Genomic DNA, 25,351 nt, shown 5'->3' on the forward strand with positions numbered 1-25,351 from the left:
ATAACATCACTATGTCACTAGCATCTAGCCACCAACGAGGAAGGAGGGAACAATCGTCTAGCTATCGAAGTAGCTCATCATGTGGTGTGGCCTAGTCACACATCCACATGGCATGGCAGTGTGCACCTCGACATCACTGTGCATCACATCGTCACGCGGCACAACTCTACCTTAAACAAGTCGGTAGGCCACATGGCAATGCCTACTACATCCTGCATCGTGTCTCAACATGACATGGCAATAGTCCAAGCGGAAAATGTACGTAATGGACGTATCCCGTATGGTAGTGTACCTTGCAGAAAAAGGCACACGCATGTCACATACCACATAGCAACGTACCTCTTAGGATACTCATCGTAAGCCAGCGGTACTCATGGATAAGGTCCACCCACATGTCTACCAACACTTGCCAACTTGTAGCTCATGTGGAAATAACATACCTTTCATGAAGGCAAGGCAAAAAGATCCTTCAAGATACACCATCACTATGCTCAAGAACTGTCATCAAAATGCTCAAGTAAAAGAGAGGAATAGGTTGGCACACATAAACCTTATAAATTGGTTCATCAAAAAGGGAAAGTATTGATTATACCTTTAATATAGCTTCATAACATAACTATATTTTTCCTCAAAATAGAGAAGCTAAAGTTGCTTCGCGCCGACATTACTCGTACGTCAAAAATACTATTCAAGGAATGGTGACTCCTAATACTACCCCTTAACATACTGAATTACCAACAACCCACGGGTTGGCACTTAGTAGGGTAACAAATAAGAAGCATCACATAAACAATATGGTTTCCCATACTCATAATTTAACATATCTTCCATGGTTGATTACTTCACCATCCCATGGGCACATATATCAAACACTGGTTTCTTACAATACACAACGAAAGCACCAGTACTGGTTTATTCACATTTATGGGGAGTACTTTTTAGTAGCCTATCATCTACTCAAGGAAGGTTTTAATTATGTTTCCCATATGAATAACTGAATAGAATTTATTCTAGGTACAAGTACTCTATTACTTTACAATTCAAAATTACATAAGCAAGTAATGTCATTCCTATATCTTTCACTAATTCCACTCTGCTTTCATATTCATGTTACTAACCATGCAAATTTTCTTTCCAAAGCGTAAGACTTCCATCTTTCAATATAAAGCCATAATGCAAAAATTCAATTTCATATGCTTTATATACATTCTATTTAAATCAATGCATTCTTTAGTAGCATTTCTAAAAATCTTAAAATCTAGGTAGAGAGAAGGGAAAGAGAGTTTGATAGTCAACCCATTTCATACATAAGCACAAAATCAACAAGATCACACAACATGCTAAAATTTCTCTCTATAAGCCTAACATCTTAATTGAACGGTTTTCATAGCACTACTGTTTTAGGAGAATGCCAATTGGTCTAACATGACATTTCCAAATATTATGGTTGCAACCAAATGTCCTAAATTTCCAAACAATAGAAATCAAGACAAACAATCTTTTCGCTCATGCAAGACCTCTTGTGAACACTCACTACTCTTAATTAATACGAAATATATCATAATCTACAACTTTTCATCGAAAATCAAAGTGCGATGAGAAGGTAAATGAGGAACTATCAACTAAATAATACATATTAATGTATGCACAACAAACAAGCTTTTCATTTGCACTTTCTATTCCTACTAAGTCAATTATATATATCCAAAAGCAAGTTCAATATAACATTGTTCAAATAGATCCTTAATTGAGTCGGTATTATGAAACACATAATGAAATCTTTCATGAAACACATCATTACACTCCTAGCCACTATAACATGATCCCTTTCATACATCTTATTACAAACAAGATTGTTTCACATATCTGCTATTCGTACAAAATCACACATTACCTAAGATAGAGATTCATTATGTTGCTCCTACAACACATATGGTGAATTCTTTTATGAAAACATGCAATTTGCTCCCAATAACCATCATGATATTTTAAACCGATAGCCATCTTATTATCTAGAAGCACAGAAGAATCATTAGGCTCACACACGGGTTCAAGAAGTCACAACCTTTCTCTCACAATAAGAAAACTCATATAAGTGACAAATACACATAACAAACATTTTAATTTCTATAGAGAATGAGGAGGAAGGGTGATAACCTTTGAATTGCTACATCATAAGAATTCAACATTTACGATACAAGTCCTTCAAATTAACAACACCAAGCTAGATCATAATCTCTCTTACAAGCACATTTCATACTTTCAATTTCAAAACAAGCATGACCAACCCAATGGGTTAGTCTGAAGAGTACAACAATAAAAAAGGGAGGTACATACGACTCTCTCTCAGAATAAGAGTACTCATAGACCAATATATCTAATAAGAAAACAAAGCACATATATCACTCAAAAAGCACCAACATCAGGAAGGTGACTACAAGGTGTGAACACACATGTTACACACAATTAAGGTTTGCTCAAAAGAATATGCAAAAGAACAGAGCACGAGTCCTTAAGATCTTCAAGATCCTATGCCTCCATCACACGCATACAATAGGAGGGAAGACATACAACATAAGGTCTATACACCTCACACCAACTAAGGGCACAAGCGACACTATAGATCCCAGTGTTTGCAACATTGGCTCTGATACCAAATGTAATGCCCCCTCAGGAAACCCCGAAGGGATAAAGCTAAAACACAAGAATAGAGTGCAATTTTTTTTTTTTTATAAAAATAAAATAGAATAATGAGATACATTGAGTTAACATTAAGCTCATAATTACACAACGGAAAACTTAAATAAAACTTAAAGAGTTTCCCAATGTGATTACTTGATTCAACACTTAACTCAACTCACGCTAATAAATCCGATTAAGTTGATTAACTTAATGACATGATAATACTTTAAACAAGGATAAATTCGTTCGGTAAATTAAAATTATAGATAACATGAGAAGCTCATCCATTACAATTTTAACCATACATAACATCCAATCTTACATTAAAACATATGCCATGCATATAATTTCCATGCATACTTTAATTGCATTCACAACTAATGAATACATTCCATTATTCAAATCTACATTCTTCCTGATCCATAATACTGCATTTAATAAGATAACTACACACATGCATTCAAGATTAACATCATCTAATCCACATTATACATTTTAACCATAATGTCATCCATACATGCTAAATAAAAAGGAAACAAAAGAACACAAACACCACATAACACCAAATTGATATCGGAGTACACCCCTAGTGGGCTACATCTCCGGGTCTGCTCAACTGCAAGACCCCTATAATAATAATAGGGTGATGAATACATAAGATTTACATCATTTACATCCTGCCATCAAGGCGCACATAAACCAATAATACATACGACCACATCGGTCCAATAGATACATGAATGATCCCAAAGAAAGGAAAAGGATCCAACTGAACATGATAAGAAGCAATTACAAAAGATCAATTGGAGCACCCGTGAAACTAAGTCTTCACAACCCATCATAAGCAACCCATGGTCTAACATGAATATCAGGTTCTCACAAGGCATAAACAACTAGATATGACTCCACAATAGTGCTCCTAGCAAAGACAACACAAACTGCACGCTAGCGAACATAAGGGACAAGTGTCATCATATAACTTGGTATGGTTACCTAGGCAGGCCTCCATAGGTTTCGGCTCCATCTACTAGGTTACCCTGGCAACCTTTCCTGAACCTCCAGCCCATCCAAGTCTCATGTGGACCCAACACATCCTTTCGTGAAGACAAGGTTGTTGGTTTTCCATTTCAGGCCTTCTCACTGCATTACGAGTCTGTACTAGCACTCATCCCATGCGTGAGGCACAATCATCTTCTTAGTGTTTTCAATAACTAAACTCTCTAATATGCTATTAAGTGATCACTTATTTAGACACACTTTCGATGGGCTACCCTGTAACCACTTTGGGCGCGACCCTCACTCGAAAGCCACTTTCCCATATGATACTAGACCATAATCATACAAACTCCTAAACCAAGGAATACACCAGAACAAGTATACAAAGTTCAATACGGTAGGAATACCCACTTGGCCAAACAAGTCTTCATACAAGGTGCACTGACTGGCGGTTCTCTGACTAGAGACATGACCAGCTACAGTCAAACACATAACGACACCCAACACTCGCATAGACAGACATGACCAGATACAAACAATCATATGAAAACAGTCCAAAACTCGAGATCAAGGACATAAGAAGATTCCAAAATAAACATAGGATAATATCCACCTATCACAATCAAGGACTTGCCATTTCTTAATCAAATGCGAATACAGAAAATTAACATGAAAAGACATAAATTGGAAATGACAATCTTCCTCCATATTATTTAAACATTACAATCGATCCATTATTCTAAAAGATCTAATTGATTGTGATTTGTCTACCTTGCCTAGGTACATGTCGCTCATGGTTTACTAACTCACTATAATTCATTTTGCATCATAAAATAATATAAATACTTCATCATGAGTTTTCAGACCAAATCACATTAATATAATTATCATTATATGCAAAACATACAAAGATAAAATTAAGTAAATATTAATCAACTAAAATATGATATTTATTTTTCAAAATAAAACATCATTTCCATTCTTTCCACATAACAAAACAAAAGAAGACATTTCTATTTCCCTCAAACTGAAATACCTAATTTAACCTTTTCAAAATCAAGTAATGCCCTTACAAAGATATATATTTACAAAAGGAAATAGAAATTAAATATTAATTAATATATATATTAATTTACAATTAATAAAATATATACTAATTAATAATTAATAATTAAAAAATACTATTTAAAAATTTTTAATTAAAAAATATTAAAAACTTTTAAATAAACTAAAATTAATAAACTGCGATATAGTTTTTTTTATTTAATATGAAAAAAGGAAACCCGTGGGGCCCACGTCCCATCACGGGAGTGGAGGTTGTGCCCTCATTGTGGAGGCTGCGGCCACATTGTGGACACAAACCTCTGCATCCACACTGTGGACGCGGTTGTGGATGCAGACCCATGCGACCACACTATGGTCGCATAGCTCTATGGCCACACTGTGGACACAGACCTCCACAGGGTTGCGGTCCATTGGAGGGGCGTGGGTCGAGCCACGACTCCCCCGCCCTCCAAAACTTTAAAAAATGCATCAACATATATTATTTTTTATAAACATTTAAAAATAGAACAACCCCAATTTAATTCACAGTTTCAGACTGAGACCAAAACAAATTTCCAGAATACCCATGGTTTTGAAATATTAAAATTTGTTGAATAACTAGACTCAGAATAGGCAAACCTTTCCAAACAAATACCATATTTAGTCAAATAGGATTGATGTACACACAAATATCCAACCAATTCAACCAATCTTGCCCAAAACAAACTAATTTCCGCATTTAAAACTTGAATCTGAAAACATTCATATGGATTTTTACAAAATTTTGTTATGAACAACCAACACCAATTTTGTTGATTTTAGAAATCAATTTGAGCAACCAAAATCTAATCTGGAGGTTGGGACAGAAAGCAAGGAGGTTTTGAATTGGAGATTTAACTGCAACTCTTCCAATACCACCAAATATACCAGATTTCTTCAAAATCAAAACAATCTCTATTAAACAAAGAAACCAAAGAGATAAACAAGAATCCTACCTTATTCAACAATCTTGGGAATGATTTTGATGAAGAGCTGAACTTGCAAGCTCAAGAAAATCCTTCTCCCCCAAATGCCCAAAATTTCCATCCCAAAAATAATTCCAAAACCTAGGTTAAAAGGAATTTGTTTGACCAAAAATCATTTTTTTGGATTTAAAATATTTTTCTCCAAATAAAAATGAAAATAATTTTTCCCAAACAATTCAAACATGCAAAACTTGCTTTTTCTTCTAAAATCGATTTTCTTAATTTAATTAAAACTAACATTTCTATTTCAAAATGCCAAAGAGGGTAAAATATTTGTATTTTCAAATACTATTTAACCTTTCCTTTCAAAATGCGTATACTTAATTAATTCATCATTTAAAAATAACCATTTAATCGAATTTGCTACAAACATGAATTGAGCAATTCTAATTAATGATTAATCACACAAAAGGGGGTCCTATTTAATTTAGTCCCTTAATTTACCAATGCATAAAAGAACACATTTAATCAAATTAAATACTTATGATTAAATACTCAATTTTATCACACACAAAACACGCAACCCAAGAAAGCCAACCAAATACACGACCCGCATACCAAGCCAAAGGCAAAACTGACGGACGACACTCACTTGAGCACGACTAGGGTAAAACAGGGGTCTTACAACTACCTAATCCAATTCCTTAGGACCAATGAGGAACACTCAAACCTGCGAATCTGGGTGGAGACAAACCTCATACCTATGCGGTACTGTACTTGAAATCTCTTGTAACCATGAACCACACATGCATACATATATATTTAATGAAAGTGTTAGCCTGAGATTAATAACACGAATTAGAAGAACAAATAAACTTACATAAGAATCAATGCAAAAACACATTTACAAGTACACACAATAATTATATTATCTAACTATAACATTACAACATGGTTAATCAACCATCCAGGAGGCCACTTAAAAAGTCAACCAAGGTCAAACCGGTTTTAAAAATCTGATTAGGGCAAGGTTACTAAATGGGATTCCATGGGTTGTCAAGGTCATGAGGAATGGACTACTAGGAATCCTTGTATTATGGATTCGGGGTCTAGACCGTTGGGATAGCTCATTGAAGGTCTATTGTAATAATCAAGTGAACATAATAAATTAATCATAGGTGTGTTGGGTAGTAGTAACTCATCTTAATAAGATAGGAAATGTATATGTAGTACCCCATCTCATGGATAGATTGCTAGTGCAGCTGGAGTGAGGCATGTGAAGATCTAGTAACCAAATAAACCGAACTCCCTTGATTTCCTCAAAGGTTGAGATGGTTTGGCATGCGTATCACATATCTTGGGACTGAGTTCTAGGATATCCTTCGATAGTGATGGAATTTGGTGACACTTTTCCCTACATGTTGATATAGTTCCTTATGCCTTGTCTTGGGTATCCTCTAGAGGTTTTATGGTTTGATTTAGCTTAGTGATGTGATTGGCTTGTTGTTTATATGGTTGCTTTTCAGTTGTGTCTTGTGTGTTATTATATCTCTTTGGTTGTTGGGTGTCAACTTGGGTCTAGAGTGTGTGTAGGACCTTGTGTCATCTCTTAGCATGGGGGGTGGTTCTTTTGGCTCCACATGGTCAAGTGGTTTGATGCCTTCTTCCATTGGGATGCTCTTCATTGGATGCTCTTGCACATGGATGTGGATACCTATCGCTTCATCTCATGGATGGTTTCTTGTAGTAGAATGATGTAATATGATTCTTGTGGCATATGTAATAGTAGGACTTATGAGATGGTTGTATTTGTAGAAAAGAAATCATGTACCTTGATATAGTGAGATCTTGTATTTATATGTGATAGAAAAGGATGTAAGCATTGTGATGTAATCATTAATGTAATCTTATTGTATCTTAGATATTGAATTTGGTTAATGGGAATAATGTGATTGATTTAATTGAGGTACATTTAGTATCATATGGATGTTTGTTGTGATAAAGAATGGATTAAGAATGTAGTAGATATGTTGGAATGTAATAATTGGGGGTTAAGAACATTTGGTTTGGTGCTTTTAAAATGAACCTAAGGGGTCTAATGGGGTTTTCATTATTAATGGTTGTAATAATGATAGATAGATGAGTGAGATATCTTATGTATGCATGAAGAGAAATGTTAGTTGAGTTAGAATGCATTGGTTATGGTAGTAACTTATGATATTATGCTTATGTAGAAAAATGCTTGATGATGTTGTAAGTAATGATGTTGAGATACCCTAGGGATAGTTGTGGTGATTTGTATTTAGTTCCACTTGTGTATAGTTCTTGTATGTTTATGTTCATGATGGATATATGTATCTTGTTAATAGATGTTAAATGCATATGAGTACATAGTTATAATTGTTGTATTAAATGGTGTAAAAAACTAAATTATTATCTCTATTGTATGTTTGTTAGGTTTATTTCTCTAGGGTATTTTGGCGGGCATTACATGTGGTGCAAAAAATTCCTCCACAATTTCATCAAGTGCCAAAGTGCTCTCAACAATATGTGACCTTATAGTTGCCCTTTTTTTTGCAGTCCGAGTTCTAGTTCCACATGGTTTTGTCATCTATAGACAATTTAATAGTGATGCTTGAACAAAATATTTGAAACATTTTCCCTAATGTTTAAATCAATGTTTCAGTATTGTGCAATTCATTTTCAATGTAACAGATGTGTTTAAGAGTTTTGCAAACATTATAGTTGTAAACATCATAGACATGCATTCATACAACTTAAAACAATAAATGACATAAACAATATAACCCAAAACATCACAGCAGTGCATGAAGGCATAAATAGTATAACTTAGAAATAGCTATGCATGGAGGTAGAGACAATATAACTTAGCACCATAAACACTATAACCTAGAATTGCTTGAAATGCATAGAGAAGACTAAATTGTAAATGAAACTAATAGCCAGAAACACATACAACAATTGAAGAGCACTTGCTACACTTAAATAACACTTACAACAAAAATGGTAGAACATTACTTCTTTCTTACAAAGGCAATTACAATTTAGACATAAAATTGAGAATAACAACACTCATAGCACTCATAGGGATATTACAAAATATGAACATGAAATGACAATGATTTAGACAAAACCTTAAGTCTATAAAAGACAATAGAATTTTTTAAATGGGCACATACATCACTTAAGTTTGCCTGCATGAGAGTAAATTTTTGTTCAAATTGACACACAAATTTTAAACATGTAGGCATAGAAAAAGGATGAAAAGGAATGTTTAGGTATGCACCTAGTTTGCCTACGTGACAGAGTAGTTGGATGTTGATATGGACAAACTTTGGTTAGAGGACTTGAATGATATTTACATTATTAAATGGGCAGCCATGGACAACATAACTTAGAACCCCATAATGATATTTACATTATTAAATGGGCAACCATGGACAACATAACTTAGTACCCCATAAACAATATTTATATTGTTAAATGGGCAACCATGGACATTACAACTTAGAACCACATATAAATATTAGTTGGAGACAAATGGTCACAATGACAATATAATTGAAAGCCCTAATGACAATATAACTTAAAACCTTAGAGTTAATAGAATGTAGGGAATACCTATATGAAAATGGCTTTTTTGGCTCCTAATCGTCTACTCCTCCATGACCTTCTCTGAACTGATGTTAATGAAATGAATTTGAGTGGATCTCATAGCTATTTGAATTCTTTTCATTAATGATTTGTGGATTGGTTGTCTGATTTGGAGAAATAAATGTGTCCTGTTGCTTGGATTATGTTTTTACATTTCATTTTTGGGATTTCAAATTAGTCATAAATGGAAGACTTGACTGGTTTGGTCAATTGCTTGTGGTATGTACTAGTGTTTAAAATTATGTCCTAATGATTTGATAGCTTCAATGGTGGTCTTACATCTTGTTGTTGTTCAATGCAAGGGGAAGTGGGTGGAAGTGCCCATTACATGTGTGCTTCAATATGTTCGATGGGACACAATGTGCTAGTTATGATTTGATAAGTAATGTGAATAAAAATCTGATTGACTAGCACTAGATTTGATTAGTACTTTCGATGGGATGGAATGTCTTGTAAATTGATGGCGTGGATTCACTTAGCTTTATGTACATGCTAAAAAGTTGAGTGGATAAGGTTCATGTGTTTGCACAATTGTTCTCTTATTTGCCTTATTTGAGGGTGTTTATTTCTGCAAGAATTATCAATAACCCAAGATCTGCAAACAACTATAAACCTTCACAAGAGAAATATAATTCACCAGAAGATGAAAATGAATTGAGATTTAGATAATATGAAATGTACATAATCTCTCTTGATATAGGCAACAACAGTTATGAGAGCACCAATGAGGTGCAAGGGTAGGTACAACTACCTGCCAACTATTGTCACAAATATTAATGTAGGTAAATAATAAAATATAGTAAACTTTACCTACTACCTAGGAAAATGATATGCCCACTTCATATCCCCCCTACAAATATCCCCACTTCAATGTCACCCCTCCACTATTGACCCCTCTTAAATTGAAATATGCAAGTTGAGAAGCACTCACTGTCCATTTCCTGCATGTGAAATAAATTTTTAATAGATTAATGAGGCATTATAAATTAGAAAAATAAAATGTCTTCCTATACAATTTGATCGATTTAGAAATTGACACTTTTTATCCACGACTCATGAGGTTAATCCTTGGCGTTATCTCTAATGAGTGTGGATGCTATGCAAATGTCAATCCTCTTAGGGTTCACCATTTTTCCCTTTAGGGTTTGGATGCATCAACACCATTTTCCCCCTTAGGTGGCTTCCATTGCAAGGGCTTGCCACCTATGTCATTTTATCACTCACGCTCTGTATGACACACAACCAACTGTGAATGAATGAATGTTTTTAATAGCATCCACAAGGCCAAACAACCTATGGGACCCACATATATCTAGCAAAGCATGCAAAGCCCAAAACAAAGCCCCCCCAAAAATTGTGACTGTTAAACCTCTTTCTCCTTCTGCAACTTGGATCTTCTGTTGTGTATCTTGGTTAGGAAATTTGCAACTCTAGTTATCTTTTCTTCGTCAAATAGGTTCGTCAAGATGTTTACATTTAGTGTCTCAACATAATTGATTTGAATGACATTGTAGGTTGGACACTCCATGATATTATGCCATTCTGTCTCCACCACCCCTTGAGTGCAATATCTACATCTTCTATCTTCTCATTCCTCTTTGGGTGTCATCCATCTCCCCATTTCACATCTAAGTTGATGTGAGTTGGTCCTTATTTGAGAAATTATCATTTTTGCCTTCCACTTTATGTCCATTCCTATATAGTTCTTTTGTGTATGGTCATGTGTGGGCTTGAAATGTTTGATATAGTATTCCTTTTTCCTCCCTATTTGACCTATCCACATGCTTTCTTTAAAATTTTCTTGCACATATTTCTTTAGTTTTGTTACCTATAAAATTTTTAAACTTTGGAAAGCCACTCCCCTCTACTATTTCTCTCATTCGCTCTTGTTGCGGCCTTCTCGAATTTCCTAACTTCTATCGCGAAATTCTTAGCTTTTAGAACCGCCCGATCGTCTGACCAACTTATGGAAGTCTACATAATGTTGGTACCTTTGAGAAGTCGGACTTGTGGTTGCTTTCGGAAGGAGTTTGATGGTTTTTAAGTTGCCTGACCTTTCGACTTTCCGACACTCTTTGTGTTGTGATGAATGTCCAGCTCTCTCGAGAATTTAAAGGACACTATTGGTTATAAGTAAAGACATTTAGTGTAATTATTTCAAGTGGTTTCAGTACATTGGGGTGGCAACATGAGCGATGGTACAAATAGGTCTTGCTTGGGCACCGATGAAATTAAATGGGAATGTTAGATTGAAAAGAATAACGGCTTATTGTTGTCCCTCTTCCCACCTCGTTGATTGCCACGTCATGCATTATTTTCAGGGAACAAATCAAGGCAAGATTTGTGAAGTACTGTCATTAATGGTAATTAAGCAATCCAAATACGAAAAAGGGTGGCGGCATGCGTTACTTCATTTGATGTTGTCATTCTTGCATAAAATGTTAAAGTCGGCTAAGGAGAAAATTGTCGTCATTTTTGCATCTATCATAATGGTCTTGCCTCATGACGATGAATTGCTTTTTCATAACCTAGATTTGAATTGGCCAGAGAAAGAGTAGGAGGATATAGTCCGGCAGTTACGGTCTTTTGCATGGAAAGTTCAAATTGATTTCAGTGAATATAGGAGGGTCGTCACCATATTAGATAAGATTGCAAAACAAGCCGAAAACCACAAACAACGTTTGCGAGACGAGCTAGCAGTAGGAAGAAACCCAAATAATTAACTCCAGCGAAATGGTGCTCCTAGTTGGAAGAGGTCTCGTAATGCAACCTGATACCAACCTAGTGCAGTGGCATATTCTTTTGAACTCATCTTACTTTTTCTGAGCTACTGTTTTTTATTGGGAAGAATTCAAAGATATCTTGTTGACACTGATCGAAGAAGAAGAAAAGGCAGATGAGGTCGATAGACGGATTGCAGAGCTGAACCCGATACTTGATGATGGAGTCTGAGCCTGGTGATCTTATAGTCTTATATGTTGTAAAGCGGTTTTTATTTTGATGTTGCTTTATTGAATTTTTGTTTTGAAACGGTCATCTTCAAGACCTTTATCTTTAGTAACTATTTCATGGAAATGGAAAAGACAGGAGGATAGTATCTATAAATAAGTAGATTAGTTAATTTCAAGGGATCTTTTGGGCAAACTTTATTTTTCTCATAAGAGCAAATTTTTTTATGCATGTGGTTATCTGCTATTTTAATATAGAAGAACTACTGGTGGCTTTCATATATTTGTAATCTTTGAATTATGGTGTGTGAAAGATTTTATGTTCTTTGAAATGGATGTCAACTGGTGAATTTATATTGAAGTGGTGGATGATTTGAATTTTTTGTTGCTGTGGAATATTATCTGTGAATAGTGTTTAATAGTGGCTTTATTTTTGAAAATCTGAAAAATCCTAAAAAATAGTAGTTAGTATTGTGAATGCCTTTACAAAGCTTTCTGGTTAAAAGCTCTTTCCTTATTTGCTTTCTGGTTAAAAGCATATGAGTTGTTTACTTATTCATTGAATATCATTAGAAGGTAGTTGCCACCTTGTAAAATAAGTAGAGAATCAGTCAGTTAATAGTTTGTTAGACTGGTTCAACTGTGGTTACATTTGTCATCTCCGTGAGCATGAGAACATAGAGTTAGGTGACAAATCTGTTAACCAACAAGTTCTCTATTGTTTGGACAATCTTTTAGGTTGATGTCTCATTTATTCATCCACTTAATGTTTTATTTCATCCATATGCTCTTCCTTTTGTCTAGTCTTTCTCTCACTGCCAACTTTGGCCAACAATGTACCTCCATGTTTTCTAGCTTCCTTAAGTTGCTTAGCAACCGAAACATAGTTGATGCTTCAATAGGGAAAGCCCCCGCCTCTGCTAGGACAATCTTGTATGGAATATACGACTTAATCTTAAGGCTGACTATAATTAAATATTTTTGTAATCTCTCTATTTGTTTCCACTTTCTTGTTGAAGTGTTGCTGCCCCATACCTCACAACCATATAATACCACCGGAACCACAACAAGCCCAAATAGAGTTTTCTTAGTTTTACAATCCCATAATTCAACTCTTCTAAAATCTATTTTGAAGTGATTATAAGGCTTTCCAACCCCCTTGAATCCTTTTTGCTCTACATGTTTCCCAACGAGTTTATTGTGAAAGTCTAGACCATGGTACTTATATTCATTGACCGTTTGTAAGAGGTTGCCCTAAAAATGAATTCTTTATGGACCTTCTTTCTCTTCAAGGTGAAGATCATGACCTTGGTTTTGCTAGTGTTCACCTGCATCCCCACCTCATGTCAAAAATGTTTTAGAACCTTCAAGTGTTCATTCAAATCTTGTGCACTTTTTGCCATATAAAAACAACTTTATTACATAATTGGTCAAATGAACTCCCCCACCATAAAACTTGTTTATCCATTCCTCTAACTTGTCAATATATAACCCAAATAGGGTAGGGGATAGTGGGAAGCCCTGCTTGACCCCAATATCACTTCTGAAGCATTCTAATAATCCTTGTTTGTTCCATATCTTAGTTCAGACTTGGCCATACAATCTATGAACAACAACTTTGTATTGTACTAGAATTTCCAACTCTTCCATTCAACTCCACAATTTGCTTTTGGGTACTATGTCAAAAGCTTTTTTGAAATCAACAAAGCAACAACCCAATTTGGCACTACCCATAGTTTGCCCATGTAGCAACGCTTTCAGATAACAAGTTACATCCAGTTTCTTGCAACATAGACGAACAAATATAAAATTAAGTTTCCTTTTGGTGTGTGTTCACCCATACAAGATTATGGGTGTGACCTATTGTGTAAGACATTGTTTAGATTAGCCAATTGATGTTGAATCCAGTCTATCTAATTCTAGACAATATCACATATATGAGAAACCAAGGACAACTTTCTCTCTTGTATAATTGATAAATTAGTATTGATCCCATGGGAGCCATATTAGTCAGACAAGGGAATGGCATACAATCTAATTGTCTTCTAGAAGAGAATAGGAAATATCAATGAGAACAATTTCTCATGCAGAAGCCTCAAATGAGTGGTATCATTGATCTTCTCAATCTTCCATCCTGTCTTCACAAAATGTCATAGAACAATCATGGAGGAGTTGTTTATACAAAGGCAGTGGATCATTAATGGATTAGACCCAGAAAACCTGTCAGAAAACACTTGATGCATTCAAACTGCCTTTTGTATTATTCCTATACTTGCCTATGAGTGTCGCCATCCTTGGAAGACAACTCATCTTCTATTTCGTCTCTTGTTGTTACAAACTGCAGCCTTCTTTTACTAGACTCTCTTTTTGCTAGGTGTTTCTGTCTGATGAACATTTACCACTGTGAACCAGATGTTTCATCCCCATCCTCAATTGAATGAACCTGCATCAAAGAGTTGTGAATTGTTGGAGTAATGTTAACTCCAACTAAGGTTGTATTAAGGTTGTGTTAGCGCATGCAACAATTTGGTGCCTGTGATTTACAGAAAACTTGCATTCCATCGTAATAGGCACTCATGCATTGGTTTTACCGACTCGTCTCCTCACCGTAATTTCAGCTCTTGTGGTGGTGGTTCTCTTTGTATAAATATGCATTTGCATAATGTAATTGACAATATGGTTAATACAATTTCCTTTCTTAGCTGCTCCGTTCTTATCTTTTGTGCATTGGATCTGCAAGGTTGTTGTTGTTGTTGTTGTTGTTGTTGTTTTTTTTCTTTTTTTTTTTTTTTTTCGGGCTAGATTTATTTTGTGTTGTGCAACTACATTGTATTAGAGCAAGTTGCTAGGAAGAAGCAGCGAAACACTTTTATTTGTAGGTCCTGAGGATTGAGTTGTTTTAGATTGGAATAACCATTGTATTGAAGGTTCTGTATTTGTACTCTTTTGAAGATATATTAAGGAGTGAATCATGTATATGTATAAGGGTTGCAGATGCAGGTATTGCGGGAGCAATCAACATGGGCATGAATGGTGTCCTCATTTCTCACATAATGCCTTTGAATTTTTTTTTGAGAATGCGTCAAAATCTCAAGTTGCTCCTTCTCCACCTACAGAGACAGTTTGTGTACCTTCATTACCTCCACCTGCTAGTTTGACAAAGATCTTGGCTTCTCTGAAAACCCCATCAAATTCTCTTTAGCGGGTTAATTCTTGTCCTCTTGATGAGCGAGATATAATTCTACCAGACATTGATTTCTTGTTAATCCCACATTGCTGATTTGGAGGACACCATTGAGGATCTTCATATCCTCTTTTCTGATAGCTCTTATGGACTTGATTCATCTTCTTTTGATGTTATAGGCACATCTTTAGACCCTCTTGCTCTCTGTTTGCCTATATTTGCTTTTATCGTGATAGTACCTGATTCGCATTGGTCTAACTATCACCATACATCCATGGTCATTGTACCTCAATCTTCTATGGTACCCGATTTATCTTATCAACAACTGCCACATTTTAGCATTAGCTTAGAGACACTTAAGCAAAACTTGGAGGGATCATCGTTGCCTTTGGACTGTGATCTACATTGGTTTTCAAAAACATCATACATCTTGATATTTCTTCCTACATATTCCTTTCAGGATTCGGGACACTTCATTCATACATTTTTGGTTTTGTTTCTTCCTAAGGGGAGGAATGTTGTTTGATGATCGTGGACCATCTTTTGCATCCAGTTTCAAGCATTCGAGCATCTACCATTGTTTGTATATTGTGGGGGGATACATGGTCTTCCATACCACTTATCTTTTCATTTTCACTTTTTGCAAGACCTTCTTCTGATGAAGAGAAGCATAGTAAGTGTAATGCAAAATTAGTGTAAATTTTGAGGGGGAGTTTTGTTTCCACTGGGTTTTCCCTCTTTCCTCTTTCTTTTCTTTTCCTTTTCTCCTTAGTTGGAATTAAGGGGGGCTGTTGGAGTAACGTTAATTCCAACTAAGGCTGTGTTAGCGCATGCAACAATTTGGTGCCTGTGATTTACGGAAAACTTGCATCCCACTATAACAGGCACTCATGCATTGGTTTTACCGACTCATCTCCTCACCGTAATTTCAGCTCTTGCGGTGGTGGTTCTTTTTGTATAAATATGTATTTGCATAATGTAATTGACAATATGGTTAATACAATTTCCTTTCTTAGCTGCTGCTCAGCTCTGTTCTTATCTTTGTGCATTGGATCTGCAATTTTTTTTTTTTCTAGCTAGATCGATTCTGTGTTGTGCAGCTACAGCTGCAAAATTTTACATGAATAGCAGATACCTTAATATTACTATGGTACCGCGCAATGCACATCTGTGTTGACTTCGCAGAGCTCTGCAGCGCTTTATTATTCAAAATTCTATCATTCGGAACTCAACTTCTTGTTTGAACTTTCCACCTGCTGCATAAATATTGACAATTTTACTGTTGCAAATATCTAAAACGGGCAGCATTCCCATTGACCTTGGCTTTTCTTTATCAGTCCACCAGAGCATTGTGTCTTCTCTTCCAACATGTCCATCTCGTGGCAGAGAAACAATGCAGTGTGTTTTGCACGGTCCACAGGGCAAGCATACACCTCATCAAACCTAAGCCCTTGTGAATTCAAAAACTTATTCAGGGCCTTGGCCTGCCTCTTGCCATCGTGTGTCAAAATTGCATGATGATTTGCAGGAGGAGAAACAAAATGACACTATGAGAAAATATGTTATGGGTTGCACACTCTTACCGAAGGACCGAAATATTGAGTCCCATTGCATGACAACTGAGGAGATAATGGCGATGCAGAGGGCTGACAGGGAAGTACCGAAGGTTCCTGCTCTCGTACCTTCCTTGATTGTTTACCCTCTTGTTGCTGCAACTGTTGCTCTTTGGTACTTTTGTCCTCGATGACAAGAAAGAAAAAAGATGATGTGTTGGCATACACGGACATACTGACTTGGCTGACGTGTTAAGTGTTTAAAACATGTTCTTTGGAGCCATGTTGGTGACACGATAGCTCTGACTTTGCATTAATGTTAATGACATCTTTGGTTAATATGGCTACGGTTTAAAGGGCATATTCCTCATGATACTTATTGTATCGAACAAGTTAATGTTTTTCTTGGAAGTTGCATTTGGCGTTTCATTTGTTTTGTTTTGGAGTCCGTCAAACCCTAACGCCGTGTGAGTCACAGTGCCGCTGGAGCTACAAAGCTCGAATCAGTTACAGAGAATGGTGCGAACAATGGTTTCATTCAAGAGATTAACGGTTGACTGGTTAGTTTATTTGTTTGGTTTGCGTTTAACAGGTATGTTTCTTGAAACACATGATTTAAGAGATACTGTTTGCCTTGGTTCGAATTTTTCAGTTATGCAAAATAAAAATAAGGAAGTGTTCGCTTTATTTTTGTTTTTCGTGACTGGGAAATTAAAACGTCTTCCACTGTTTCCGTTGCACAGTTAGAATCAGTTATTTGTTTTTCAGTTTACAAATCTTGTAAGATTTTGTATAAGCGGGTGATTTTTAAAGGAGAAAATGGTTTTTTTTTCTGGTGCATAAAAACAGTTTGACAGATCAATTTGTGTGAAGAAAAACGGAGAAACACAGTGCCATAGTTTGAGTGTGAACAAAGTGCTAACATTAAAACAGAGAAATACGGTGCCGTGTTTTGAGTGTGAACAAAGTGGTAGCATTAAACAGTGCCGTAGTTTACCAGAACCAGCCGAGGGTTTCTTGAGAATCAATACTCTGTTTTTGTTACAGAGTATATGAGGCTTCATTGAATTGAAACCATATTGTTCAGTGTTTATTGATTTAAAATCATACAGTTCAGAGTATTTGAGGTTTGTTGATTTGAAATCATACTGTTCAGAGTATATGAGATATTATTGATTTGAAACTATATTTTCAGAGATTGGATAGTGTTGAAGAATATTATTGCAAAATTTTCATATGTACAGACTGATAAAAATATTCTCGCTCCAATCCCTGATGGTTTTGTGACTGCAAGAATAAAGTGCATGCATAAAATCACCAGTGGTTGTAGCTCGAGTAGAAATATACATTGATAAGAAGAGGGGTTGGTGCTCCTTGAGGCCTTGTGGTTTCTAAAACATGTGAACTGAGTTGGTGCTCTTTTTGAATTAATATAAGGGATCTTCCGAGTGGTTTTTCTACCCCAAGAGGGTTTTCCACTCATGCAAAATATTGTGTTATGTTGCATTGTCGTGTTTCATTCTGTTTACTAGTGTATGCTCTGATACATCATATTTTAGTCCTCTTTATCTCATACTCTGTTTAGTTGGATGTATGTAATGCAATATTGAAAGTATTTTTAATGTTTCAAGTTTGTGTAATATTTTAATACCATTTTGTTAAACAAGGTCTGAATCAGATGTTTTAGTCGGTTCAATGGTATACTTTATGCTGCATTAATGTACTCCTTCAAAGTGTTAAGTCTCAGCCATCTGTTCAGACTGTGAATTAAAATTGTCAAGGTCCATAAAAGTATAACTCGTTAAAATTTTGTCACACTCTGATTCACCCCCCCCTCTCAGAGTGTTTTCCACTTCCAACAGCAACAACCCAGATGCTGCTGCTGCCGCGTCTTCTTCTGATTCTCCTCCTGATTCTTCATGAGTTGACTGTATTAAGCGCATTAGGGATGAATGATGATGGGCAAGTGAAAACACCCCTGCTTGAGCATTCTCTATTGCAACGACAACAACAATTTAAGAAAACTCATTTACAGATATTATGGTACACAAAAGCCGATGATCACAATGACCACAAGAAAATTGTTCCATGGCAAGTAAGGTCCTTTCAATGGCGGTCAGAGCATGTGCTTGGACATCGTGGATGTCATTAAAAACTTTCATTTCATTGGAATTAAACTGCCATTAAAGAGACAAGGATGCAATGTGATGATATGCTGTGTTGCTGTGAAAGAAAATATCAAAAGGATTTCCGGGCAAAGAGAGTCGACAATTATCATCTAATATCTTTGTCTTGATTATGGCAAGAAAAAAAATAGGGATGTTCGAAGTGTCATTCCTGAGAAAAGAAAAGACATAGCACCAGAAACAGTATCTGAAAGTAAGACCTTAATTGGATGACTGCACAATGCTCCAAAAGCATACGGAACTATGAGCTTATGATGCAGTGACTGTATGGCGCAATACAAGATCTTGTTATGGTGCATATAATGGTGTACACAGTATTCCCATATCCATCAACATTGCTATTAGAAATGTCTTGCTTGCACGACAAGTGAAGGTTGCAAAAGGAAACCGTTCTTTTAATTTACCAGTCACCTGCACACCAACAAACAAACATTGCCCTAAGTTTCTCAATAACAAAAAACCTAAGTTATTGATTCTTGTTCAGGTTCACGCTTGGGCTCATAAATCTGGATATATATTTGGTAGTGAATTCATTTCGGTTCTATTCATATCAAAATATTAGTGGATATGAGTTTTCCACATTATGTACAGTGCTTTTGGATTCAACTATGTATATAATACATACATTGGAATTAAGAGTATCATTTATAGACATTAATATATATTTTAAAATTTTGCTGTCACTGTATTTAAAAATAATAATAACTTTCCTATTAATTAATTTATATAATATATATTTGTTTCTTACTGTTGTCAAATTAAATAAACATATATATTTGTTTTGTTTATTATTATTTTATATTTAGATATATTATTATTTAATTATATCAACTATACTTTTCATTTTATAGTTTTAGTTTTCTAATATATCACAAAAACAGTCATGATATGAGACTCCGTGTTCTACTGCCATTGTAGAATGTCTGTAAACATAATTAGAAGAACTACAAGTAATGCACTGACACTCGCATGCTTGCTATCTGACTCCTCAAGTCTAGCATGTTGGGAAGTAGAAGCATCCAAGTCAATATACTCTCCCTTTTTTTGTAGTCAATTGGTTTGTGCAAAAAGAGGCACAAGTTGAAATACACTTAGACTAAGTCCTTTGCCTTTTTTGAATGTAGTCAGTTGTGCTCTATTGAATGGATGGAGGATTGGGCGCTCCTATTCCTCTTAGATGCAGATGAACTAGCAACCTATTAACACAAAGATAAAGAGATATGAGTCATTAAATTTAAATTATAAATAAAATTTCGAAAATAAAAGAAAAAATATAAACTTACTTGAAATAAAACATTGATCACAAGAAGCTGCAACTGTTGGAATGCTTGGTCATGGAAGTACCACTGATGGAAGTATCACTGATTATGAGCATCCTTCTTGAACTTGTCATGAAGAGCTTCAATGTTTCGACTATAAGGGTGTCCTGCGAATTAGGATTAGGGAAGAACCTACAAAATCCTGCCTTGTACACTTTGTTGCCTTTGAAATTTCTATATGGAGCAGGTAGTGTCTTTGCACTTGTTCCTATGGATTTGAGGATTACACACAAAAGAAAACTCCTTTCTGCGACATGTTAGTACAGTGTCTTCTTCAATAATGATTCCTCAAGCAGGCTACGGATTTCAAGGGCTTGAAATTAAGATGACGCCTGTTCTGCCTGCACTCTTCAAAGGGGCATTGATAATATGATTTGCTTGCCTTGGGCCTGCTCGACATGAGAACCTCCTGAGTTTTATATTGGTTGCCACGGGATCCCATATGAATGCAGACATTCCCACCCCACCTGAAGCCTTTCCCACAGATCTTACAGAAATAGGTACGTCCTAACAAAATATCATCTAATTCCTACTCTCTCTTCTCCCTCTTCCTTTGGTGGCTCCTGTGGATTACTTAAGCTTTGATATTGCAACGAAATTATAATTTTATATACTCTGAATCATTTCGATTTACTTGACCCAATACAAGAGAGTCAATGGAATTGGTTTGTGAGTTGATCGGTTGAAGATGGATGTAGGGAATCTGTTAGAAAGGCAAAGATGGCCTGTAAATTCCTTATCTGCAATTATAGGTAGACAAAGTGGGTTAAGTGCAAGAAAAAGGTATCAGGGATTCCTCAGCAGTAACATCAAGGTTTAACCATGAAAGCATGGTTGAATGTCTATGCAGAAAAAGGAGACAATTGACCCCATATATTCTACCAGGATTTAACTGTGAAAGCAGGGTTGAGGCTCTTTGTAGAAAGAGGAAACAGAGAACATATTCTAGAAGTATGAAATGGTTAGAGGGTTTTGGTGTTGACTATACAAGTTAAGCTTAATTTCCTTTGCATTCCCCCTACAATCTGATGGTGAAACTTCCTTCTTAAGGATTCCTGGGTAGCCAGAGAGAAGCTGCAAAAGTCTAGGGCACACAAATTCATTGGCATTTATTTGATACTATTGAAGGATAGGATGCAAAAAGTTTACCCTTGATTGTACCATCTAAGTTTGAGTGGTTCAGAGGGATGAGAGTTCTTTGTCCATTTATACACATGCCAAGGTGCTTTCTGTCCTTACCCATATAAGGAGGGATTTTCTAATACTGGTGGATGCTATGTGGGGTGCGTACGCATGTCTTAAATTAAGTGGTGTCCGATGGAAAAGAAACCTTTCTGGATGGCATTTCATTACATCCTATGGGCAAGCAAACTAATAAAAAAAGATTGGCAGATGTTAAGAAAAATTCAACAAATCGTGATATCCTTCTAGCATGTGCCACAGGGTACTTAGGAACAGGATATGGATAACTATAAAAATTGTTCTTCAAGTTAGATTGTTGTGTGATGTTATGCTTAAGGTAGATATTTGCGTTGTCCTGATTAACATGTCTACATATGGACGCATGTGGAAGATGGATTGTTCGACAAAGAGCATAACACAAACCTGCCAGTAAAGAATGCAATGGCTATAGGATGTGCACAATATAATCTTATTGTTAAGGCTCACATCTTTCAGAAATGAGCGCCTCAAAGATAGCGTGGTCTCATACAAATGAACTTCTTGACAAATCCTTGGCAAGTTAAAAAAACAAAAAGCAAATGCCTGGTATAATGCCAAATATGGATCATCCTCCAAGGAAATCGTAAGGTGGGGGAGCTTTGAAACAGTGAATAGCATGCACAGAAAAAATCCAAGAAACCAGATTTTGGTTGCTGACTCGAAAGCCCTGATAGATGTGCATCCTCAGTTTTGCCAAATGGAGATCTATGTGGTCGATTTCTGTTCATAATTCCTTTTTAAACCTTAACAAAGTGAAACCCGATATTGAGAGTTGGGACTATATAAATGAACAAATCATATATCTGCGGTATCTGCTAAGGAAATGGTGGACTGTGCAGTTTTTCTTACTTAATAATTAACATGTTAGGGGATTTCTGATTAGATTCTTAAAAGGCCTTTTGTAAGAACCACCATACCAAACCCCCTTCTACAATATTGATATGTTTTGCAATATAAACAAAATTGCAATTTGGGCAGAACTTAGACTTAACATTTTGACAGACAAAATAGCTGATACAGAAAATTTTAACTTACAAAAAGTATGTAACATATACAAAAATAAATTGATCGGCCTAAATTATTGAGAAAAAAAATACACCTACAATTGTTCAGGCCAGGGCAGATCTGCATGTGACCAAAAGAGAGATCCATACAATTCATTCTCTTCTCTATCCTCATTGAAGAAAGCAATTTCATTCTCCTGGCCCATGTATTCAGTGTGTTGAATCCCAACTGAGCCTGTGTCCAACATAAATAAACCTGCATCATTGCCATAACTAGGCAGGCCTTCTGCTATAGTGGATGGACCCTCTGTTGCTAGATCATCAGCATCTTGGGCACAACAAACCGGGTTTTTTTCATTTCTTGTGGGCTTTTCCCTATTGAGAGAAGCAGCAGCAGAAGGGGTGTGTGAGGGAAGCACAGGCTTGTGCCCTTCCTGAAACAAGGCGACATGGCGAAACAGCTTATCCTTGCTAGCAAACGTGGTGTTGCAGGAGCAGCGCCAGGTAGTGTGTCCGCACTTGTTTCCGTGGGTTTTGAGATCGCCCACAAAAGAAAACTCTTTTCCGCATTTGTTGCAGGTATACATCTTAGCGCAGTGGCTTCTTCTGTGATGGTTCCTCAGACAGGGCATGGATTTCAAGGGTTTGAAATTGGGATGACGCCTGTTCCGCCTGCAGTCTTCAAAGGGGCATGAGTAATATGATTTGCTTGCCTTGGGCTTGCCGGACATGAGGGCCTCCTGGGTTTTATATTGATTGCCGTGGGATCGCATATGAATGCGCACATTCCCATCTCGCCTAAACCCTTTCCCACAGATCTTGCAGAAATGGGTATGCTCTGCCAGAATATCCTCTTCGTTGATCTCTATAATTTCTACTTTCCCATTATCCTCTTTCTGCGGTGGCCTCTGTGAATTAATTAAGCTTTGACATTGAGACAAAATGGAAGTAGATGTGAGAATTACCTCTCCCAGGATCGAATTCAAGGCTGATTTCGCTTGTTCCTGATGCTCATCTTTGCCTGATGAGCACACCAATTGACTTCGAAAAAATTGCTCCAGCTGCTGGGCTTTCTGACCAAGGCAAGAAAGCTTAGATGTCAGAGCCAACAGATTTGTTTCCGCCTGATTGCTTTCTTGTCCCAGCACAGAATTATCATTGTAATTCTCGAAATTTAACATGGGCCGTGAAAAGTATTGACTGCTGTGGTTCTCGGCTTCGTTATAATCATTCCCAGCTCCCAAATCGTCTATAAAAGCTGGAACTTCCATGATTTCGATAGTCTTTGCTTAAGTGTTCCGCTTCATCAACTTCGCCGCCTGGTTTCTTTGACAGAATGCGCATGTGAAGGCTACCCAATCCACAACACTAGCTATTATAATACTCGTATTATTGCAGATTAAAAAACAAATCTCGATTTACTAATGCATTCGTCATAAGATTCTCTTCTAAAAGCACGGGAAGTTTTGTCAATGCGATCGGGGAGCTGACAAAATAGACGACGAAATACTCTTATCCTGTTTGAACTCCCAGTGTAATTGAAATGGAAATGGAATTTTTTATAGTTTATGAAATGGAAAGATCTCTTTTGGGTTTACAATGGTTAGTATGTGACCACACTGTGATCTGTTTTGGATTTACAGTGGCTTCTATGGGACTGTTTGGTAATCTAATTATGCTACAAAATAGTTCACGAAATTGAATGATCTGTTTTGGGTTTACAATGGCTAGTATGAGACTGTCTGGTAATCTAGTTGTGCTACAAAATAGTTCACCAAATGGAATGATCTGTTTTAGATTTATAATGACTAGTATGGGACTGTTTAGTAATCTAACTGTACTACAAACTCCGTGGAATGATCTGTTTTGGGTTTACGATGGCTAGTATGGGACTGTCTGGTAATCTAGTTGTGCTACAAAATAGTTCACGAAATGGAATGATCTGTTTGAGATTTATAATGACTAGTATGAGACTGTTTAGTAATCTAACTGTGCTACAAACTCCGTGTACATATCTTACCCCTACAAAATTTTAAACTTGTAACTTCTCTTTCAACAATACAAACTCTATATAATATGAGAGAGAACGAATGAACTTTTTTATGTAAGGTTGTTGCTTGACCTTTAAAATATAAATTTGATGACTCTGTGACGGTGTGTCCTATTATGTGATTTTATAGATATTTAATTGTTTAATCTTGAATTAGTTTTCATCAATTTATATAATTTTTAAGAACTTATTTTTTCATGATTATGACTTGTAGTTTATAAGACTTAAGCTTTTTATGATTATAATTGAATATTTTTATTTGACATTCGATTTTTAAGTGACACATTACAATTTGACATTTTTAAAGCATGTATAAAGTCATTCAAATATTTAAAATTATAGAGGGTCATGTTAGATTTTGAAGATTGGCTTGGTTTATGTTCTTGCATGTGTCATTACATTATCCTTGTCACCCTTGGGTCATATTATTGTTTGGAGCAAGAGATGCCTATATTTATTGTGAGCTTCTTTAGTTCTCATGCCTTCAAGCAATTCGTTCTTCCTTTTTAAATGGATGCTAGCCA

The 25,351-nt window shown here is 36.0% G+C and overlaps 1 protein-coding gene across 3 annotated transcripts; it reads right to left on the bottom strand.

The window, feature by feature from the left end:
- Positions 1-19,318: 19,318 nt before the first annotated feature.
- On the bottom strand, positions 19,319-24,312 carry LOC131029401 (zinc finger protein WIP5). 3 transcript variants are annotated; one of them, XM_057959868.2, is made up of 2 exons: positions 22,877-24,310; positions 19,319-19,644 (listed from the first exon to the last, which is right to left on the bottom strand). In XM_057959868.2, exons 1-2 carry the CDS (start codon positions 24,046-24,048, stop codon positions 19,641-19,643), a joined length of 1,176 nt encoding a protein of 391 aa, XP_057815851.1. In that variant the 5' UTR covers positions 24,049-24,310; the 3' UTR covers positions 19,319-19,640. The 3 variants fall into 3 exon arrangements, 2 of the variants coding, with proteins under 2 accessions (XP_057815851.1, XP_057815850.1); XR_009102771.2 differs by lacking the exon at positions 19,319-19,644 and adding an exon at positions 20,118-20,429 and having other exon boundaries at positions 20,517-24,311; XM_057959867.2 differs by lacking the exon at positions 19,319-19,644 and adding an exon at positions 20,118-20,429 and having other exon boundaries at positions 22,877-24,312.
- Positions 24,313-25,351: the final 1,039 nt, after the last annotated feature.

The sequence above is a fragment of the Cryptomeria japonica genome, chromosome 6, assembly GCF_030272615.1.
Source record: "Cryptomeria japonica chromosome 6, Sugi_1.0, whole genome shotgun sequence".
Classification (NCBI taxonomy): domain Eukaryota; kingdom Viridiplantae; phylum Streptophyta; class Pinopsida; order Cupressales; family Cupressaceae; genus Cryptomeria; species Cryptomeria japonica.